General features: G+C 35.7%; 2 protein-coding genes and 2 pseudogenes across 2 annotated transcripts; all 4 read left to right on the forward strand.

The window, feature by feature from the left end:
- The first annotated feature begins 424 nt into the window (after nt 1-424).
- LOC137743677 (subtilisin-like protease SBT4.9) lies at nt 425-3,032 on the forward strand. The gene is made up of 6 exons (XM_068483611.1): nt 425-523; nt 699-790; nt 924-1,015; nt 1,108-1,182; nt 1,348-1,516; nt 2,238-3,032. Exons 1-6 carry the CDS (start codon nt 425-427, stop codon nt 2,896-2,898), a joined length of 1,188 nt encoding a protein of 395 aa, XP_068339712.1. The 3' UTR covers nt 2,899-3,032.
- A 3,368-nt stretch (nt 3,033-6,400) lies between these two features.
- Nucleotides 6,401-8,291, forward strand: LOC137743773 (cytochrome P450 736A117-like). Its single transcript, XM_068483713.1, has 2 exons — nt 6,401-7,322; nt 7,410-8,291. Exons 1-2 carry the CDS (start codon nt 6,411-6,413, stop codon nt 8,022-8,024), a joined length of 1,527 nt encoding a protein of 508 aa, XP_068339814.1. The 5' UTR covers nt 6,401-6,410; the 3' UTR covers nt 8,025-8,291.
- A 1,782-nt stretch (nt 8,292-10,073) lies between these two features.
- Nucleotides 10,074-12,413, forward strand: LOC137742462 (protein THYLAKOID ASSEMBLY 8-like, chloroplastic; annotated as a pseudogene).
- A 3,540-nt stretch (nt 12,414-15,953) lies between these two features.
- LOC137743138 (cytochrome P450 736A117-like) lies at nt 15,954-17,189 on the forward strand (annotated as a pseudogene).
- The last annotated feature ends 4,264 nt before the right edge of the window (nt 17,190-21,453 follow it).

The raw sequence follows: 21,453 nt of genomic DNA on the forward strand, positions 1-21,453 counted from the left end.
ATAATAATTTTTCTTGTCCTGGTGTACATGAACATCACCTTTTGGTGTGCACATACAGAATTTGTAACGTTTTCTAAATGTTTGAAAAAATTTATCGTATTACATAGAAAGAAATACTACAAAACGACACGCAATAATGCGTTGGACACAATGATGGCTTCTTGACAAATCGATTCAACCCAAATGAGTTGTTCTTATACTGCTGTTATTGTAGTGGCAACAATTTAATGCTCTTGCTAAGTTGTTTTCAGTTATAGACAGTAAAGCATTCTATGAATTTAGATTTGTTGATGAGGAATGATTGGTGTGAGTTATATGTAATTCCAAAAATGCATCAAAACGAAAGGAAAGAAATCTGAGGCTTAGCGGAGATGATTAAATACTCCACCTTTAATCCCCCTCTAAAGTTTTTGAGAATTTAACAATGGCTAAGCATGGAGCACTTCTGTTTTATCTTGCCTTGCCCATTCTCATCCTAACGATGAGTTTATTGTGCATAGCCACTTCTGAGGATAGAGAGGAAGTAGTCATCTTGGTTGTAATAGTAGTCTTCTCGTTCTTTCGCTATGGTCAATATTGCTTAGTAAGATCGCAAGGCTACTCATTTTGGGATTGACAAGAGATAAAAAAGATTGAAATGCTATTTTATGAGGAACTAGTAAGCTTTATTTTTACTTGACCATGAATATATGATGCAGGTTTCTATTGTGTACTTGGGATCACTTCCTGATGGGGTGTTCTCTCCATTATCTCAGCACCATAGTATTCTGCAGACAGTTGTCGAGGGAAGGTAATCAATCCAGATCTTCAATGTTACCTTTTTTTTCGTTGAATTTATAAGCTAGTTCTTATGTCTTGTTTTTATTCTCTCTCTCTCTCTCTCTCTCTCTCTCTCTCTCTCTCTCTCTCTCTCCATCTATCAGTTCCCTTGAAAATATATTTGTGAGAAGTTACAGTAGGAGTTTCAATGGATTTGCTGCGAAGCTCACAAACCAGGAAAGAGAAAAGCTTGCGAGTAAGGCCTCTATGACGATTTTGTTTTGATTACAAAGGAGATATTATTTGGCTTGAGAATTTATCATGATGTTTAAAAACTATGCACTGCAGATATGAAGGAAATAGTCTCCGTCTTTCCAAGCAGAACTTACGAACTTCAAACAACAAGATCTTGGGACTTTATGGCTTCCATGAGAAAATCAATGGGAGTTTTAACGAAAAGCCCATGATACTGTTCACTTTAATGAAAAACCATATTTTTACACTAAAAAATCAAATCTGGTATTATTCACTTTACCCTTTATTTTGTCCTTATCATTAAAACTCAAAGTTTTCAAATCCTTTTCATTAGTTTTCCTAAAATCAATAGAAGTGCTGCTGTTGAGAGTGATATTGTTGTTGGTGTCATTGACAGTGGGATTGCGCGGGAATCTGACAGTTTTGGAGACGAAGGTTTTGGACCTCCTCCCAAGAGGTGGAAAGGTGCTTGTAGAGGCGGACACAATTTTACGTGCAACAAGTAGGTGCCCTCAATTCAATATCTTCAATATTCACTCTATGAATTGTTGCAAAAACAATACTCCGTAAAATCATTTGACAAAACTGAAGAAATAAGGGAAGATAGAAACGGAGTGAAAACACAAATTTAAATTGTTCAAATACCTTGTGTTATGTCAATGGGAAATAGAGCTTTACAATCAACTATCCACCAACGATTACATGTACTGTGCACAACTCACATTTCACTCAAGCTCTCAACTTTCCATTTCCCCCTCTTTCATTGTCACCCTCTCAAAGTATTGGCCCAATTTTGCAGACACTCGATTCTCGATCCTCCTTGGTGTAACCATCAATCCTCTCTCGACTCTAATTGCAGGTGTGTCTTTTACCAGACTAGCTATGATACTGGGCCCTTCGACATGGACACAATATTGTTGCTTCAAGCATAATTAATTCTTTGATAAAAAGATTTACGCAAACTGTACTATTGAATTGAACGCATGTCAAACTACGAATCCAACCATCTAATTTTTATAAACTGACAACAATATGCATAGACCAAATTCCTAATTTCATATTATTTTTGTTTTCGTAGTAGGAAACTTAATCATAGACCTACTTCATGATAATATATGTACCTTTATATATTCAGTTTCGTAATTCTTTTATAACGGTTTTTCTTGTAAGACTTGTTAAGTTTTTCTCACTCAATAAAAATAAAAGTAATGCTATTTTTGTAGCAAGCTCATTGGAGCTCGATTTTACACAGAAGACTCTGCAAGGGATGCATCAGGCCATGGAACCCACACTGCCTCAACGGCAGCTGGGAATGCTGTAAAGGACGTAAGCTTTTATGGGCTAGCACAAGGGACTGCAAGAGAAGGCGTTCCTGCTGCAAGAATTGCAGCATATAAAGTCTGCACTGCTCGAGGGTGTAAGGCACACAATATTTTGGCTGCTTTTGACGATGCTATTGCTGATGGAGTCGACACCATTACAATTTCTATTTCAGTTGGTTCTGTACAAGAGTTTTATGGAGATCCTGTTGCCATTGGTGCTTTCCATGCAATGGAGAAAGGGATACTAACCGCAAACTCTGCAGGCAACACTGGTCCTTCAGCTAATACTGTATCAAGTCTGGCTCCGTGGATACTGACAGTCGCAGCAAGTAGCATAGATCGATGGATCATCGACAAGGTTGTTTTTGGAAATGGAACAACAGTACTCGTGTCATCAATTTCCCTCATCCAATACAATATAATGTCGGGAACCTCCATGTCTTGCCCACACAATGCTGGTGTAGCTGCTTATGTGAAAAGCTTCCACCCTGATTGGTCTCCGGCAGCCATCAAATCATCTCTTATGACTACCGGTATTTACTATTTCTTGATTAATCACTAATCACATTGTTTGTGTACGTTTTAAATCATCCCATTCCTAGCTGAGTTGGTTTTCAGCAATAAGAGTTGTAACTCTTCAATATGTCAGAAAGCTTAATTCATACTGATGTCAAATCTTTTCTGTGGTTGTAGCTTTGCCCATGAACGATACCAACACCAATGTTCCGAGTGATGAATTTGGTTATGGATCTGGACATATCAATCGTGTAAGCGCAATAGACCCGGGGCTAGTGTATGACGCTTTTAAAGAAGATTACATAAACTTGCTATGAAGGCAAAGTTAGACTCGTATCAGGTGATAACAGCACATGCCCTACAGGCGATAAGGGATCGCCAAAGGATCATAATTACCCTTCAATTGCGGACCCCTTTTGAATAACACACGAGGCCCTTAAAAGTAATGTATTTACAGGTTTAGGATGTGACATAATTTTATGATATAGAACTATAGAAGACAATTGATAATCTGTTACTTTAAGATGGTATTTCTTTGTTTAAAGTACTCTTCTTCTCCATGTAATAAATTCGAAAACAATTGCTGTTCTCATGGCAATTTTAGAGCATTTGGAGCACTTAACATCCAGTCCTGAAAGATGTAATTCTTATGTTTCGATAATTATTCTCACTACTACAGAAAAGTGTGTTCCCGACGAAATCCTAGTCGTCGCACAAAGAGAATGTGTCGCGTAAAAGTTTGGGCGACGAAATCTTCGAGAAGCAAACATTTGCTCGATAAATCCAATACTTTAGGGAAAGGATGTCACAACGAAGAATCAAGTAGATAGAGCATGGCAAGTGGATAAATGAGCATTTCAGATTAGAAAACAATCAGCAAAAGTCCACCGAACATCAAGGAGGATGTTCTGTGTCATGCCCCAATCTCGACATATATTCAGGATCGACACGTGACGTCACCAAATACCCATATATCTCACATACCCCATTTCCGGGATATGGACAAAGCACAACTCAAGATTCGAATTACGTAGTAATTTTTCGTATACTTTATGGTTGCATCTAACCTCTTCATTAGATTGCCTACGTACCCTATAAAGGGATCAAGTCATTCATAGTTCACCATTTCAATAAACTCCTATCACTACTGCAAGTCATTACTACATACATGTAATCAGAATAACTAATAGAAACGGTATACTTTCTTTGTATAGCTTGTCTAGGCATATGAGACATATATATACATATATATATATATATATGTATATAACTTCAAGACGTCGATCATTAACTTGATTTTGGTTTCAGTATGGGCATGCATATAGACATTTACACTTAATAGGACATCCATTGTATATCATTTAAGCAAACAACATGATACGTATAAACGTGAAATACTTAATCGAAAAGTAACCACACCAAATTGGATCTGTCAACTATTGATATCTATACCAGCCATAACAAATTGGTCTTGAACTCAGAAACATAGTAATGTATTCAATTAGAGAATAGGTATAATGTTTGATAATCCATTAATCTTAACCAAGAAACTAGTTCTCAGGCCATACAATAACATGCAATCCCTAACTGTAACATTCATATAATTATTCGTAACTGGTACACCAGCCCAACCATATCAATGATCCTTAATTATTATTATAGAAAAACCAAACTGTTTATTCAAGTGCCCCAAGATAAAAATGTAAATTCCTAGCAGTCTTAAGCTCTTCACCCGCTGAAAGAATGAAATAAAGAACCACCAATAAATCCACAGCCAAAACAAGAGTCATATATTACTCTGATAATAGCATTGTCCAATCAAATATTCAGCATCAGCATCTGGCAATGCCATGGGAAGAATATAGAACCACTCAGTAGTTTTAGAACTCTAATTAACTGCACAAACCTAGGCTGCAACACATACAATTTCAGCAATGTTCTTTTCAGTGCATAAAGGGTAGGACAAATATCGCACACAAAATATTCCAATGTATCTGGCCTCGATTATGGAATAACATTAATGCTTATAACCCAAACCCAACCCTTAAATTTCTGAAGAGAACCGAATGAGGTTAGGATGTCAATGTTCTTCCCTATATATGCAACCGATCATGACTACCCGGTTCCGATTCAACTCCTAAACAATACAACAAGCATCATCTCAAATATGCATCCAAAATATCGAATTAAAATTCAAAACCTTGAATTGACCCCAAAACTAAAAGTTAAAACCTTGGGAAAATACTTACGCTAGAGGAGAGCCCACGAGGGAGAATCATTATTTTCACTTGGGTCGAGGCCAGATTCCAGCGGGATTGCCCGAAATCAGAGAAAAGTCGCTGGAACACGTGAATATGTTTGGACCTCGTTTTCTTTATACAAGGGTTTTCAAAAGGACAGTAGATTGTCTGCCTCCCATTACCACGTCCTTGCCATTTCCTTTTATATTATGCGGTCCCGGTTAAGTCACGTTAATATTTTATATTAATTTTTTTATTAAAATAATAAGACAAAAAGTAATAGGAATATAAAATGTTAATGTTATTTAACCGTGACAGTACAAATAGAAGGAGATGAAAAGAGCATTATAAAATGAGGGCAGACAATCTGCCTCCTTTTCAAAGGATGGGTATGGTAAGATTGAAGATGACTTCGCTACGATATCGTATGAGTTTGACTATACCCCTCTAAGTTTAGTGGTATTAGTAGGGACTCGTCTCAACTAAGTTCCTCGCTAATAAATCTTAACGAGACCTCTGATTCAAAGAGGACTCCTAAGCTACCTTCTAATCCCGTCATCTTCCTTCTCCTTCGCACCTTCACACATCAAACGCATCCTAATATATCCATCCGAGCCTAGTACCACCCAAAAAGCTCAGAAATATTGATATGTTCAAGAAAAAATTGAGTCCGTAAGTTTTATGTGGCTCCCCAAATTGGTTGTCTTTTCAATCAAAACTGCAGATTATGTGGACCATCTCCTCTTACACGCGGCCTATTTGAGACCCATAACTTTTATGTTTTAGCTCAAGCAATTTGTATGAACAAGAAAATGCTTACGGATATAGTTTGAAAACTTCCAAATACATATGTAATGTTGTAAAGGTATTGGGGTGAATGCCCACATGGCACATGCTGAGAAGATTTTAGAATAGTAATATATTTGTTATTATCTTAAATTTTCAAAAAGGTTACAATAATAGTTTGTTATTACGCGAGTTTTTCCAAAGAACACATTTTATTTTATCATGGATATAGTTTTATATAAAGAGTATTTCGTGTGTAATTGCAACATACACATTTTATTTTTTTATGGTATCAGAATAAATTGTCTTATGTGTAAAGCCTAACAACCACACATACTTCACATCACTTAATTCGTGTTAGCACGTATTTAATTTGAAAATTCGCTACAAAAAATAAAAGGATGTGAAAGTAAAAAGTCACACATGCTCACTGTTACATTGTATACTGGGATAACCTTGACTTACATAAACACAGAAACGAAGATCACACAACACACATTTTCTTTTCCAAGATAGGGTAGAAAGAAAAACTATGATGATGGTGAGTGAAACCTCCTCTTTTTTGCAACCTTTGGCCTTCACTCTGCTGGCCATTTTCCTCATCCTCCTATACAGATGGTACTCCTCTGCTACAACCACCAACAAAACCCCTTCTCCACCTTCTCCACCGAAGCTCCCAATCATTGGGAACTTGCACCAAGTAGGGTTGCACCCTCATCGCTCGTTTCAAGCCTTATCTCAACGCCATGGCCCTCTCATGCTTCTCCACTTTGGAAGTGTCCCAGTCCTAGTTGTATCTTCAGCTGAGTCTGCCCGTGAGATCATGAAAACCCATGACCTCACATTTTCTAACCGTCCCAAGTCCACCATCTCTGAGAAGCTTCTATACAACTACAACGACGTTGCATCTGCTCCTTATGGTGAGTACTGGAGGCAGGTAAAAAGTATATGCGTCTTAAATCTTTTGAGCAACAAAAGAGTTCGGTCTTTTCGCTCCGTGAGAGAAGAGGAAACCATATCCATGATCAGTAAGATAAAGCATTCGTCATCATCCCTTCTGAATTTAAGCGAAATTTTTGTGAGGCTTACTAATGATGTGGTATGTAGAGTGGCTCTAGGGAGGACGTACAATGGTGGAGAAGATGGGAGGATGTTTACGGAGCTTTTGAGGGAGTTCGCAGAATTGTTGGGAATTATCGACATCGGAGACTATATCCCGTGGCTTTCTTGGTTGCGCCATGTCAATGGTTTGGTGGCCAAGGTAGACAAGGTGGCTAAGCAGCTTGATGACTTTATAGGTGGAGTTATTCAAGAGCATATGAACTGTAGTTCAAAGAGTGAAGATGATGACAGGAATGATTTTGTCAACGTTTTGCTTGCAGTTCAGAAAGAAAACTTGGCTGGTTTTCCTATTGATACAGTTACTATAAAAGCTCTCATCTTGGTAACCCTCTCTCTCTCTCTCTCTCTCTCTCTCTCTACTTTAGAAGTTAGAGGCTAATATCTTAATCAACACATTTCATTCTTGTAGGATATGTTTGCTGCTGGTACGGATACATCATCTACATTACTAGAGTGGGCAATGACTGAGCTTTTAAGGAATCCAAGGGTCATGAACAAATTGCAGAAAGAAGTAAGGGGAATAGTCGGAAGAAAAACAGACGAACTCACGGAGGATGATTTGGTCGAAATGCACTACCTGAAGGCGGTGATAAAGGAAACTCTTCGATTACATCCACCACTTCCAGTACTAGTGCCCAGGTTGTCGACCCAAGACGTGGAAATAAATGGTTACAACATCAAGGCCAAGACACAAGTTATGATCAATGCATGGCACATTGGAAGGGATCCCAAGGTCTATGAAAAACCAGAAGATTTCGAGCCAGAACGGTTCTTGAATAGCGAGATAGATTATAAAGGGACTGACTTTCAGTTGATTCCGTTCGGAGCTGGTAGGAGGATCTGCCCGGGAATTCATTTTGCGATTGCTATTAATGAGATCGCCTTAGCAAGTATTGTGCACAAGTACGATTGGGAATTGCCTAGCGGAGCAAGTGTGGAGGATTTAGATATGACTGAATCTACTGGTTTAACCGTACGTATAAAAAATCCTCTCAAAGCTGTTGCTATTCCATATTCATGTTGAATGATGGATATAAGAATATGAAATTCATAGTCCTTCGTATATGCTTTATTTATCAAAATAAAATTAGCGATCCTCAAGTTACCTGCTAGATATTTGATTTAGTTTATAGCTGTGGATTGTATCAGTCACTTTATCAATGTACAACATATACCATTTTAAGGAAAATTAACGAAAAGTTCAAAAAACACTTTAGTTTTAATGAAAAATGACAAATAAAGGTGTAGTGAATAGTACTAGAGAAATGTAAAATGTGGTTTTTCATTAAAAATAAACAGTACTGGGAATGTTTCGTTAAAACTTCCTAAGAGGCAATGGACTTGTAACTAAACCAACACCAATTCCCCCACATCCTCCACACCCTCCACCACCGCTGCTCATCAGCCCCTTTACTCTCTGCTCCCCGATTTTGTGAAGAAAACAGCACAATAGTTTACCTTCTTAAACCTTTACCACTGAACATGAAGTTGAGCAATGACTCCATTCCTTCTCGACGGAGGATATAGGAGAGGAGGAGATGGATGGAAGCAGGTGCTGTGTGATGAGAGTGGGGATTCCACCATAAAACTAATTGGCAATATGAGAAGTAGCCCAAGACCATATAAGCACGCAATTCTTATCCCTCATCAACATGGGACAACTCTCAACACTATGAGTGGGTTCAAAGAAGGCAAAGATTGGAGGAGGAGAGAAGGTGGGTTCGACAAAGGTAGAAGTTGGAGGAGGATAGGGTTGGCCAAATTTGTAACAGAAGAGGTAATAGAGGAAGAAGATGGTGAATAAACACATAAGTGCAGCAGACACCCAATTTCTTTTTATTTTTTTATTTTTTTTTATTTTTATTACTCAGGACTATGATGCCAATGAACAAAATATCCTGGTTTTCGCAACCTTTGGCCTTCGCATATATAGCTGCCGATTTTCCTAATCGGAGCATTTGTGTGTGTGGGAACTGTTTCTTATGCGGAACTAAGTTGGTCAATGACTAATAAAATACAACTTCCTCCCTAACACTACATGAACTAGCCCTCTTTCAAGCGAGGATCCTCAGCCGGATCATTTTTGTGAGGATTCCGAAGATTCTCAAATCACATCTTTTCATCATGCGATCAAAAATCATTGTAAATTTTTTATTTAAAATTAAATATAAACCATACCTAATGAGAACTGATCGTATAATATACGATAAACGAATATGATTAGAGAATTCCCGATACCTCATAAAGAGGATCCGGCGAGAATCTGACGAGAATTCTCTCTCTCATCTTTCCCCGAAATACCACTAATTTAATTTCTTTCGATGAAGTACAATATGAATGGTAAGTTAAGGGTGCTTTGGGTTAAAAATGACTAAAGCCAGCATATTTCTAAAGTAAAACCATTTTCAGTTGGTGAGTTTGTAGGAGGAGTCTCTTTTTGCTCACTTCTAATGCAAGATAACCCTTATCTCCCTCTAAAATTGTGTCACAAGTATGATTATCTGTCTCCCTCAGATTTACTAACTATGATTATCTATCATTTAATTTAGTCTTATGAAAAAGAAAAATAATTAAAATATTGGGGAATACAAATAGGAAAATTCAACAATTGTTTAATTGATAGGATATCGAGAAAGGAATAAATGGTAATTTTGTTATGAATCATTTAGCTGTTATTCTTTTCTTTAAAGATTTAATTAAATGTATAAGTAAACTTAGTACTTAAGCAAATTCGTTACAAGATTTTAGAGAGGATATAACAGTTATCTGAAATTAAAAAGGTGAGCAAAATGCACTCTTGTTAAAAAAAAACCAAAACAAATTTCAATCTATAAAAAATTTATCGTGCACTTCAAACTTTCTAAATTAAATAAAATATATATATATATATATATATATATATATATTTATAACAAGTGTATAATACGAAATTGAGAATGTTGGATTGGCAATAACATACTTAGGATTTTTTAATTTTTCTCTCTTTTCGGGGACATGAAAACATACGAAGGTTTCTATCTACGACCGTAAAGCCCTACGCCAAACCCCCAATGCCCCGTTCCCCTTGTTTCATTTGGAGCAGCAGCAGCTTCTCATTTCCCAAACAAAACCTGCATCAATCTCACTGACCAACTCGTTCCCTTCATCTCCCTCACTGCGGATCACCAACTCGTCCCCTTCATCACACCTCCAATGGCAATGGCGACTCGTGCATTTTCGCGGTCAAAGTTTGCATTTTTCTCTTCAATACTCCTTCAAAACCTGAAAACAACGCCCATCAAGTCGACCCTAATGCTTCTAAAATCCACAGAACTTGAACTCGAGTCCTGGAGATCCATTATTGGGCTGAGGCTGTATCACCACGGGAGGCCCAGAGGACCGCTCTGGAGGGGCAAAAGCTGATCGGCAAAGAAGCGCTTTTCGTAATCTCGGGTTTAAAGCGGTTCGAGGACGACGAAGAGAAGCTCGGGAAGTTTGTAAATACGCACGTTTTTTGAGACTGTTGAAGATGGATATGATTGCTGTTCTCACTGAGCTCGAGCGCCAGGAAGAAGTCTATTTGGCAATTAAGGTATCGAATTTCTGAGATTAAATTTTGTGAATGTTTTGCATTTCATCTTCTGGGTTGTTCTGAAATTTTGTACTTTTGGTGTTGAAGTTGTGCTCTGTGAATCCACTTATGTGTTGTTAGTTTACAGTCGTTGAGAAATGGGGCTCCGTGGGTTGCACGCTATGTATTTGGTTGAATGCCTGACTCAATGTGTGATTTTGGGCACCTTTAGTAATGCTTTGTCAATATGTTTAACAGTATGAGAAGCGATGCTTAGCTTTAGTATAAGTGTGTCTGGGTATTCCTGTTAGTAGTGCAGGTTCATGGTGTATGATAAAGCGCGATCGGAGTGACGTGGTTTTCGTGGCCGAATCCGTCTTTGACTCGAGACGGGCATTTTTTCACTTGCAGTTATAGGTGCGAGGACAGCTCTTTGGATTTTGAAATAGCTAGTAATGGTGAAATGTTGAAATCTCATTCACGAGAGTCAAGACGACCATATCAACACTCACTGCCATATTTCCCATTTGAATTTACGAGAAACCAGACTAGTTTGATTTTGAATTGCGGATTTATTATTTCCTTCAAGAAGTCAGGTTGAAACCCAACTCTTCAAATACACAATGGTGTTTTCCTTATTCATTGTTTCCTGTGTTAAATGCGGAACCACATTACAGGTATGCTGTGGTTTTGCAGATTTGTTTATCAGAGTACATTTAGACCATTATTTGGAATGAATTCCTTCTAGACTGCACATCTTTATTTCTGTTTAACTACATATGCAATGAAGTTATGTCTTTGTTTATTGGAATTACAAGCGCCTCGGTGAATTTTCAGGTATTTAATGTTATTCGAAAGCAAGACTGGTACAAACCGGATGTCTATCTGTATAAGGACTTAATTATTGCATTAGCAAGATCTAAGAAAATGGAGGACGTTATGCTACTGTGGGACAGCATGAAAAAGGAGGATCTGTTTCCTGATTCTCAAACATATACAGAAGTTATCAGGGGTTTTTTGAACTCTGGTTGTCCTGCAGATGCACGGAACATTTATGAGGACATGAAGCAGTCTCCAGATCCGCCGGAGGAGCTACCATTCCGGATTTTGTTGAAGGGACTTCTGCCACACCCCCTTTTGAGAAACAGAGTCAAGCAAGACCTTGAGGAGCTGTTTCCGGAACAGCATGTGTACGATCCTCCGGAAGAGATATTTGGCATGCGCGGCTGAGGTCCGTATTCTATGCTTTGCTCCTACTTCAATCTGTTGTAGAAATTGGCATGCGCTTCTCTCCACATAGATGTTATATTGATTTCGTAGCCGGATTGAAAGTTATATGGTTTCAGGGCTTTAATCTCTCTTTTCATTGGAGGGCTTCGTTGTATCTCAACTGATTATAGGGTAATGGATTGCCTGCTAAAACCTTTAGGTAGTTTATCCTATACATGTATATCTTTAGGTAGTTCAGTCTTAAGCCAGCTTAGCCCGTAAAGCTAGTCAAATTCAAAATGATTCGATGCAACAAATGCACCCTAATAGATCTATCCGTGCCTAGTACCACCCAAAAAGCTCATAAATATGGATGTGGTTAAGAAAAAAAGGGCATTTTGATATAGACGTCTCGTTTTTAAATGTCATAGACATTTATTGCTTTTGCAAATTTGATTAAACATTTTCTCTACAATTTTGGTAGTTTAATTTTATTTCATTAGAAGTCTATTCACGTTAGCATTTCCTTTTTTTCCTCCTATTTTTATCCATCTCTTATTATGATGATTTAAGATTTTTTTTTTTTTTATTAAAATATTTACTTTAGTAAATTAAATTGAATGTACAAAACTCGTTAGGTACGTTTGATTGTAATGGTACAATTAGTGACTTGGTACATTTGAATTTTTGGTCCATTTGACTTTTTGGTACATTTGAATTTTTGATCTATTTGACTTCTTGGTATATTTGAATTTTTGGTACATTTAGTTTCTGGTATATTTGAATTTTTAGTACGTTTGTCTTCAAAACATAAGTTTTATTACTTTTTGTCCTAATAATGAGGAACTACTTTCATTAAATTTTTTTTATATAAAAAGAGTCGTTAACAATATAAAAGTTTAAATTACTTTAATTAATTATTTTTTTTATATAGAAAGAGTCATTAATCAACGGACAATAATTTTTTTGTTAATTCAAAATTATATGATTTATTATTATTATTTAGCGTTATCTACAACAGTAAGGATTTATCTTCGATCAACTAAAAGTTGTTTCGTAGACTCATCTACCAAAAAACAAGACTATCTAGAGCATTGTGTATTAATCAAACATATTTTTAAACATTCCAAAAAGATGAATATTCATTTTAATATAGTTTATAATTGGGTACGTTTTAATTCGGGGTTGGTACATTTTCGTTTGACGTTGGTACGTTTTCATTTACTGTTGGTACGTTTTCATTTGGTGTGGGTGTACATTTAAATTTGAAAAGTTTAAAATTTTAGACTTAAATATGGTTGAAATTATTTAAAATATATAGCAAATATTTAAATGTAAATTAATTTTAATTAATCTGAAATGTTTCAAATCTGAGTATCTTAATCAAATGTTTTAAAATTTAATCAAAAACTCAAAAAGCATAAATATTTAATTTACAAAAATCTAAAATAAGACATCTAATTCTAATTTTCGAAAAATTTGAGTCCGTTAAGTTTTATGTGGCTCCCCATATTGGCTGTCTTTTCATTCAAAGCTGCATATTATGTGACCATCTCTTACACGTGCCCTATGTGAGACCAAGAACTTTTATGTTTTGGATCGTCGTATGTACCATGAAACAATTTGTACGAACAAGAATAAGCTTACAGATATCGTTTGGAAACTTCCAAATATATATATATGTAAGCTTCTTTAGCAATTAGGTTTTTTTTTTTTTCCTTATAGAATCATGGATGATTTTTATAAAGAAAGTTGAACTATGAAATTAATTGGTAATATTGAAAGTAACTTAACTTATTTATAAGTTCATGTAAGTTTAAGGTTTCTTCTTCTATTAACGTGAGATTCATTCTCAACGTGTGTGAGGATGTTTCTCCTTCTATAAATGTGAAATTCATTCTCAACATATACAAGGATGTGAAGGTAAAAAAGTTTCACCCAGTAAAAGGAGACTAATTTATTTATAAGCCCATAAAATCCCTCATCTCATCAAGGTGAGAATCATGGGTGATTTTTATCAAGAAAGTTGAATTATGAAATTAATTGGTAATATTAAGAGTAGCTTAACTTATTTATAAGTTCACGCAAGTTCAAAGTTTCTTCTTCTATTAACGTGAGATTCATTCTCAACGTGTGCGAGGATGTGAAGGTAAAAAAGCTCAACCTAATAAAAGGAGATTAATTTATTTATAAGCCCATAATGTCCCTTATCTAATCAATGTGAAATTCATTCTCAACGCATGTTAAAATTTTGATCAAATTCTCTCGAAATTTCATGGGAATATGTGAGATTTGTGGATACTTAAAATACACTATAAAATCTTTCTAATTCCCTCTAATTTCTTAATTTTTTCAAATTCTTTAAAAGCAATGACAAAAAAAATTCTTTAAAATCAAATTCTAATTGAATACACCTGAAATATTATAAACTTCTTTAAAATTCTAATTGAATATACCTGGAATATTTTAATTAACTATATTAAAATTTTAATTGAATACACATTGAATTTTAAAGAATCACTTAAAATCCTAATTAAATACCCCTAGATTTCATTAAAAGAATTAAAGTCCCTTAAAATCTTAATTGAATAATTCTCTCTTAGATTTTGCTTCATTTGAAATTTACAACTCTAATTGGGGTTGGACTTTCGGAATATCTTCCGTTTCTCTTTTTTTGAATTTCAATGAATTTTTGTCATATTTTGGGAAATTTCCTTTAGATTTGGGAAATTTTCATCTTGTCATTGGTTTCTTTGATCTTTGAAGGGTTTTTTTTTAATTTTTTTATTAGTTTTATTTCCTGATATGATGCTGATTTGAATCTTTGAAGCATAATAGTTTGTGTGAATTCATTGATTTTGATGTTGAAATAAATCTTAGAAGGATTTTGAACATACTTATGCTGCTTTTTTGGTAAGAGCAAATTTGTACTTCTGATATGGTAGATACATACTTATGCTGGCATTCAATTAACATAATCATATTATTTGCTGTGTGTTTGTGTACAATGTGAAAAATATGTTTAGGTTTAGATCTGACCGATACATACATATGCAGGCTCTTTATATAAAAAGATCTTCTTTTTTTTAAAATAGAGATTAGATGTAGAGCTCACTCCACATCGAATTTCGAATCGTATATTTTGTTAGTCTCGATATACCATGTTGTATGAAATTTCTTTGTTGTGATTGTTCAAGTCCATTTTTTACTAATTTTTATTATCCTGCTTCTTAGTCTGACACTACATTAAACACTTTACTAAATCAATCCAGCTTAACTTAAACAATTTAGTTCCTAAAGTTAATCTATTCAAAAATAATTTGGTATAGCAAACGCATCCTGATAGATCTATCAGCGTCTAATACCACCCAAAAAGCTTAGAAATATGGATATGTTTAAGAAAAAATTGAGTCCTTTAAGTTTTATGTGGCTCCCCAAATTGGTCGTCTTTTCAATCAAAGCTGCAGATTATGTGACCATCTCCTCTTACACGTGGCCTTTTTGAGACCAAAAACTTTTATGTTTTAGCTCGTCATATGTACAAGAAGCAATTTGTATGAACAAGAAAAAGCTTACAGATATCGTTTGAAAACTTCCAAAAATATATATGTAAGCTTCTTTAGCAATTAGTTTTTTTTTTTTTTTCCTTATAGAATCATGGGTGATTTTTAGAAAGAAAGTTGAATCATGAAATTAATTGGTAATATTGAGAGTAGCTTAACTTATTTATAATTCATGCAAGTTTAAGGTTTCTTCTTCTATTAACATGGGATTCATTCTCAACGTGTGTAATAATGTGAAGATAAAAAAGTTCAACCCAATAAAAAGAGATCAATTTATTTATAAGCCCTAAAGTCCCTCATCTGATCAAGGTGAGATTCATTGTACGAGGATATGAAGGTAAAATAATTCAACAACTGTGAAAAGAGAAACCTTGCAAAGACTTATAAGAGGTTGGGTTACTTCTTGTATTACCAATTTGTTTTATGATGAAACCTCAACTTTTTTCATAATATCAGAGTAAGTTGTTCCATGTGTAAAGTTCAACAACCACACATGCTTTCCGTCACTTAATTCGTGTTAGCACATACTTGACTTGAAAATTTGTCATATATAAAAAAGAATGGAAAAATATGTAGGTAAAAGAGTCTCACATGCTCACTCTTTACATTGTATACTGGGATGACCCTACCTTGTATAAACACAAAAACGAAGACCACACGACATACATTTTCTTTTCCTAGATAGGGTAGAGGAAGAACTATGATGCTGGTGAGTGAAACCTCTTTTTTGCAACCTTTGGCCTTCACTCTGCTGGCCATTTCCCTCATTCTCCTATACAGATGGTACTCCTCCGCTACAATCACCAACAAAACCCCTTCACCACCTTCTCCACCGAAGCTCCCAATCATTGGGAACTTGCACCAAGTAGGGTTGCACCCTCATCGCTCGTTTCAAGCCTTGTCTCAACGCCATGGGCCCCCTCATGCTTCTTCACTTTGGCAGTGTCCCAGTCCTAGTTGTATCCTCAGCTGAGGCTGCCCGTGAGATCATGAAAGCCCATGACCTCACATTTTCTAACCGTCCCAAGTCCACCATCGTTGAGAAGCTTCTGTACAACTACAACCACGTTACATTTGCTCCTTATGGTGAGTACTGGAAGCAGGTAAAAAGTATCTGCGTCTTAAATCTTTTGACCAACAAAAGAGTTCGGTCTTTTCGATCAGTGAGAGAAGAGGAAACCATATCCATGATCAGAAATATAAAGCAATCGTCATCATCACTTGATGACAAGATGGTGGAGAAGGTGGGAGGAGATGATGACAAGAATGATTTTGTCGATGTTTTGCTTGCAGTTCAGAAAGAAAACTTGTCTGGTATTCCTATTGATACAGTTACTATAAAAGCTCTCATCTTGGTAACCCTCTCTCTCTCTCTCTCTCTCTCTCTACTTTAGAAGTTAGAGGCTAATGTCTTAATCAACACATTTCATTCTTGTAGGATATGTTTGCTGCTGGTACGGATACATCCTTTGCATTCCTAGAGTGGGCAATGACTGAGCTTTTAAGGCATCCAAGGGTCATGAACAAATTGCAGAAAGAAGTAAGGGGAATAGTCGGAAGCAAAACAGACGTACTCACGGAGGATGATTTGGTCGAAATGCACTACTTGAAGGCGGTGATAAAGGAAACTCTTCGATTACATCCACCACTTCCATTACTAGTGCCCAGGTTGTCGACCCAAGACGTGGAAATAAATGGTTACAACATCAAGGCCAAGAGACAAGTCATCATCAACGCATGGCACATTGGAAGGGATCCCAAGGTCTATGACGATGGTATGTTTTCATTTAATGCTGGTACATTTTCATTTGATGTGAGTGTACATTTAGATTTGAAAAGTTTGAATTTTAAACTTAAATATAGTTGAAATTATTTAAAATATATAGTAGATATTTAAATGTAAATTAATTTCAATTAATCTGAAGTGGTTCAAGTCTGAGTATCTTCATTAAATGTTTCAAAATCTTAATTAAAAACTCAAAAAGAATGTTTAGTCTACCAAAATTTAAAATAAGACATCTAATTCTAATTTTCTCAAGAAAAAATTGAGTCCGTTAAGTTTTATGTGGCTCCCCATATTGGCTGTCTTTTCATTCAATGCTGCATATTATGTGACTTCCTCTTACACGTGGCCTATTCGAGACCAATAACTTTTATGTTTTAAATCGTCGTATGTACTATGAAGCAATTTGTATGAACAAGAATAGGCTTGCATATATCGTTTGAAAACTTCCAAATATATATGTCAGCTTCTTTAGCAATTAGTTTATTTTTATTTTTATTTTTTTTCTCCTCATAGAAAGAATCATGGGTGATCTTTATAAAATAAAAATAAAAAAATAAAATTTCACTATAAAATTAATTAGTAATATTAAAAGTAACTTAACTTATTTATAAGTCCAAGCTAGTATAAGGTTTCTCCTTTTATTAACGTGAGACTCGTTCTCAACGTGCGTGAGATTGTTTCTCTTTTTATTAACGTGAAATTCATTCTCAACATATGTAAGGATGTGAAGGTAAAAAAAGTTCCACCCAATAAAAGGAGACTAATTTATTTATAAGTCCATAAAGTCCCTCATCTGATCAAGGTGAGAATCATGGGTGATTTTTATAAAGAAAGTTGAATTATGAAATTAATTGGTAATATTCAGAGTAGCTTAACTTATTTATAAGTCCACGCAAGTTCAAGGTTTCTTCTTCAATTAACGTGGGATTCATTCTCAACGTGTGTGAGGATGTGAAGGTAAAAAAGTTCAACCCAATAAAAGGAGATCAATTTATTTATAAGCCCATAATGTCCCTCATTTGATAAAGGTGAGATTCATTCTTAACGCATGTTAAAAATTTGATCAAATTCTCTTGAAATTTTATGGGGATATATGAGATTTGTGGATACTTAAAATACACTACAAAATCTCTCTAATTCCCTCTAATTTCTTAATTTTTTCAAATTCTTTAAAATCAATGACAAAAAAAAAAAAGTTCTTTAAAATCAAATTCTAATTGAATACACCTGAAATATTATAAACTTCTTTAAAATTCTAATTGAATATACCTAAAATATTTTAATTAACTATATTAAAATTCTAACTGAATACACATTGAATTTTAAATAATCACTTAAAATTCTGATTAAATACCTCTAAATTTCATTAAAAGAATTAAAATCCCTTAAAATCCTAATTGAATACTTCTCTCTTAGATTTTGCTTCATTTGAAATTTACAACTGTCATTGGGGTTGGGTTTTCGGAATATCTTCCATTTCCCTTTTTTCGTGTTGAATTTCAGTGAAATTCCGACATATTTTGGGAAATTTCCTTTAGATTTGGGAAATTTTCATCTTGTCATTGGTTTCTTTGATCTTTCAAGGTTTTTTATTTTTTATTTTTAATTATTTTTATTTCCTGATATGATGCTGATTTGAATCTTTGAAGCATAATAGTTTGTGTGAATTCATTGATTTTGATGTTGAAATAAATCTTTGAAGGATTTTTAACATACTTATGTTGCTTTTTTGGTAAGAGCAAATTTGTAATTCTGATCTGATAGATACATACTTATGCTAGCATTCAATTAACATAATCATATTATTTGCTGTGTGTTTGTCTACAATGTGAAAAATATATTTAGGTTTCGATTTGATCGATACATACATATGCAGGCTCTTTATACAAAAAGTTTTTTTTTTTTTTTTAAATAGAGATTAGATGTGGAGCCCACTCCACATCGAATTTCGAATCGTATATTTTGTTAGTCTCGATATACCATGTTGTTATATGAAATTCCTTTGTTGTGATTGGTCAAGTCCATTTTTTACTAATTTTTATTATCCTGCTTCTTAGTCTGATACTGCATCAAACACTTTACTAAATTAATTCAGCTTAATTTAGACAATTTAGTTCCTGAAGTTGATCTATTCTAAAATAATTCGGTATAACAAACTGTTAACCCTAAAAACTACCAGGCCTACGTGGCGCGCATGCCGAGTAATTAATAAGCCAACTACGTCCTTCAATTGTATGCGGGGGGTGCCAACTCGTCGGCCGAGCTCGGCTGATGAGTAAAATGTGTTGATGTTTCATTGAGCGCGCTGCTGACTTCTTGATCTTGCGATTGCAACCGAGGAAGGAATACGCCTCGGCCTTCGGGTTCTAGAGCTTGAAGAGAAGGCTGCTAGTTCTGCGAAGTTCAATATCAAATTCGGCTTTCAATGTGCCGAATGTAGTAATCTGTAACACCTCACTTTGCCGAGATGGCTGATGAGATGACCTCTGCCAATAAGGATTCAAAAATCCTTCTCGATCGAGACTTGGATAGATAACCAGTCGGTCTCGACGTAATGTTGTTTATCCAAACTGAAGGTGCTCCGGGAACGGCTGATTCTACGGCAATAATGTTGTTTATCCAAAACTGAAGATGTCACCGGTTGCCTGCACGGTGCTGTTTATCCAAACTGAAGATGTCACCGGTTGCCTTCACAGTGCTGTTTATCCAAACTGAAAGTGTGTTGGCGGAAAAAGAAAATAAAAAAAATCTCAAGACGTTTGAGAGGTTTGCACAGGGTATTTTGTGTATTGACTTGAAGAGGTCCTTCTCGTTGCTACTGCCTCTGTATTTCTAGGGTTGATGTACTTGCTTGGCATGGCCAAATAATTTTGTAGTCCAGTTGCAACTCTATTTCGCGAAACCGAAATTAATCCGCGTCAGAGACCAAGGCATATCCTTTATATAGATGTTCGTGATTTTCCAAACCTCATAAAAGCCTATCCAAATAAAAAGTTCTTATCATCACATCCTAGCCTACCTAGGCTTGTCATCATTATCCAAGACCATTATTTTCTTTTTAATTAGCCCCTTATCTTAGTGAGTGCAGCCATGCATGCCACATGCTTTCTTCTAACTTAGAGCAACTTCAGCGTAGGAGCCCTCCCCTCAGGCTATTCACTATTTAATCTACCCACTGAACAGTAATTGCCCTTAATGAACAGTAGCTATCTTTTGCATCTTCAACGTTGCACTTGAATAGTCCTGGCAATAGGCAATAAAATATTAGTTTTTTTTAAAATAATACAAAATAATTTTATTTATAATGTCGGATAGGATTTTTAATCGGTCTCGTTATACCATTTTCTATTAAAAAATTATTTTTATTATTTTTACTTTTTCTTTTCACAAGGTGCAGCACACCATTCCAAAATCTTTTTTTTTTTTTTTTTTTTTTCTTCTTTTCACATGGTGCCAATGCACCATTATTTTTCTTCTTCTTTTCACATCCAAAAGCAACCAAACCCAGCCAGTTTTTGTTTCCCCAGAAATGCAGAGGAAGAGAAAAAGGATGACAACAAATCAAAACCCCCCTCCGATTCGACCTCTCCCACTCCGATTCCTTGTGGGTTTTTTCCTACTTCCCTCACAACCCCACCGATCGATCTGCTCCCGAAGAAAAATCAGCCGCTGCCATGTTTCTGTTCGACTGGTTCTATGGCGTCCTCACCTTCCTCGGGTTGTGGCAGGAGGCCAAGATTCTGTTTCTGGGCCTCGACAATTCCGGCAAGACGACCCTCCTCCACATGTTGAAGGACGAGGTTTGACTCTCTTTCTCTCCCTCCTCGAATCGAATAGTACCCGGAAGAGTTCGAGAAATGCAGAGGAGATGATGGCTGACGTCAGCCTTGCGTCACATGCCCTTCGGGCTCTCGGGCTGGCAACTCTTGCCAAGCCTCTCCCTCGGACCCGCTTGGGCTCCATCGCCAGCACACGATGGACCAAGTTGCTCGGGCTTCTGGCACTGTTTGAGAGCCAGTCCACCAAGCTATTGCCCACGGTGGAACTGCTCTTACACGCAATCCATGCAAATTTTATCACCCATTTACTAGAATATGCCGTTGCATGCAACCTCCTTTATTATTTGATTAGTCGCCAAACTTGATAATCATCCTGCCATACCCGACTTCTTTCATGACAGTCATGCTATCTTTCCACGAAATTGCAGCAGTATTAAACCACATGGTATTATATCATAACGACTTTATATCCCAAATGTGTTTTCGATAATTTAATATATTATTAAGAGATAATTATTATGATAAAAATCATAATATTATTCCATAATAATAATTAAAATTATCTT

Source organism: Pyrus communis, chromosome 8 (assembly GCF_963583255.1).
Source record: "Pyrus communis chromosome 8, drPyrComm1.1, whole genome shotgun sequence".
NCBI classification, from domain to species: Eukaryota; Viridiplantae; Streptophyta; class Magnoliopsida; order Rosales; family Rosaceae; genus Pyrus; species Pyrus communis.

Bases quoted from the DNA above. Each gene is read 5' to 3' on its own strand.
- LOC137743773 (XM_068483713.1), top strand. From the start codon at position 6,411: ATGATGATGGTGAGTGAAACCTCCTCTTTTTTGCAACCTTTGGCCTTC. The intron at 7,323-7,409 runs GTAACCCTCTCT...TCATTCTTGTAG, and splicing joins CTATAAAAGCTCTCATCTTG to GATATGTTTGCTGCTGGTAC.
- LOC137743677 (XM_068483611.1), top strand. From the start codon at position 425: ATGGCTAAGCATGGAGCACTTCTGTTTTATCTTGCCTTGCCCATTCTC. The intron at 1,183-1,347 runs CTTCCATGAGAA...TCCTTTTCATTA, and splicing joins AAGATCTTGGGACTTTATGG to GTTTTCCTAAAATCAATAGA. The intron at 1,517-2,237 runs GTAGGTGCCCTC...CTATTTTTGTAG, and splicing joins CACAATTTTACGTGCAACAA to CAAGCTCATTGGAGCTCGAT.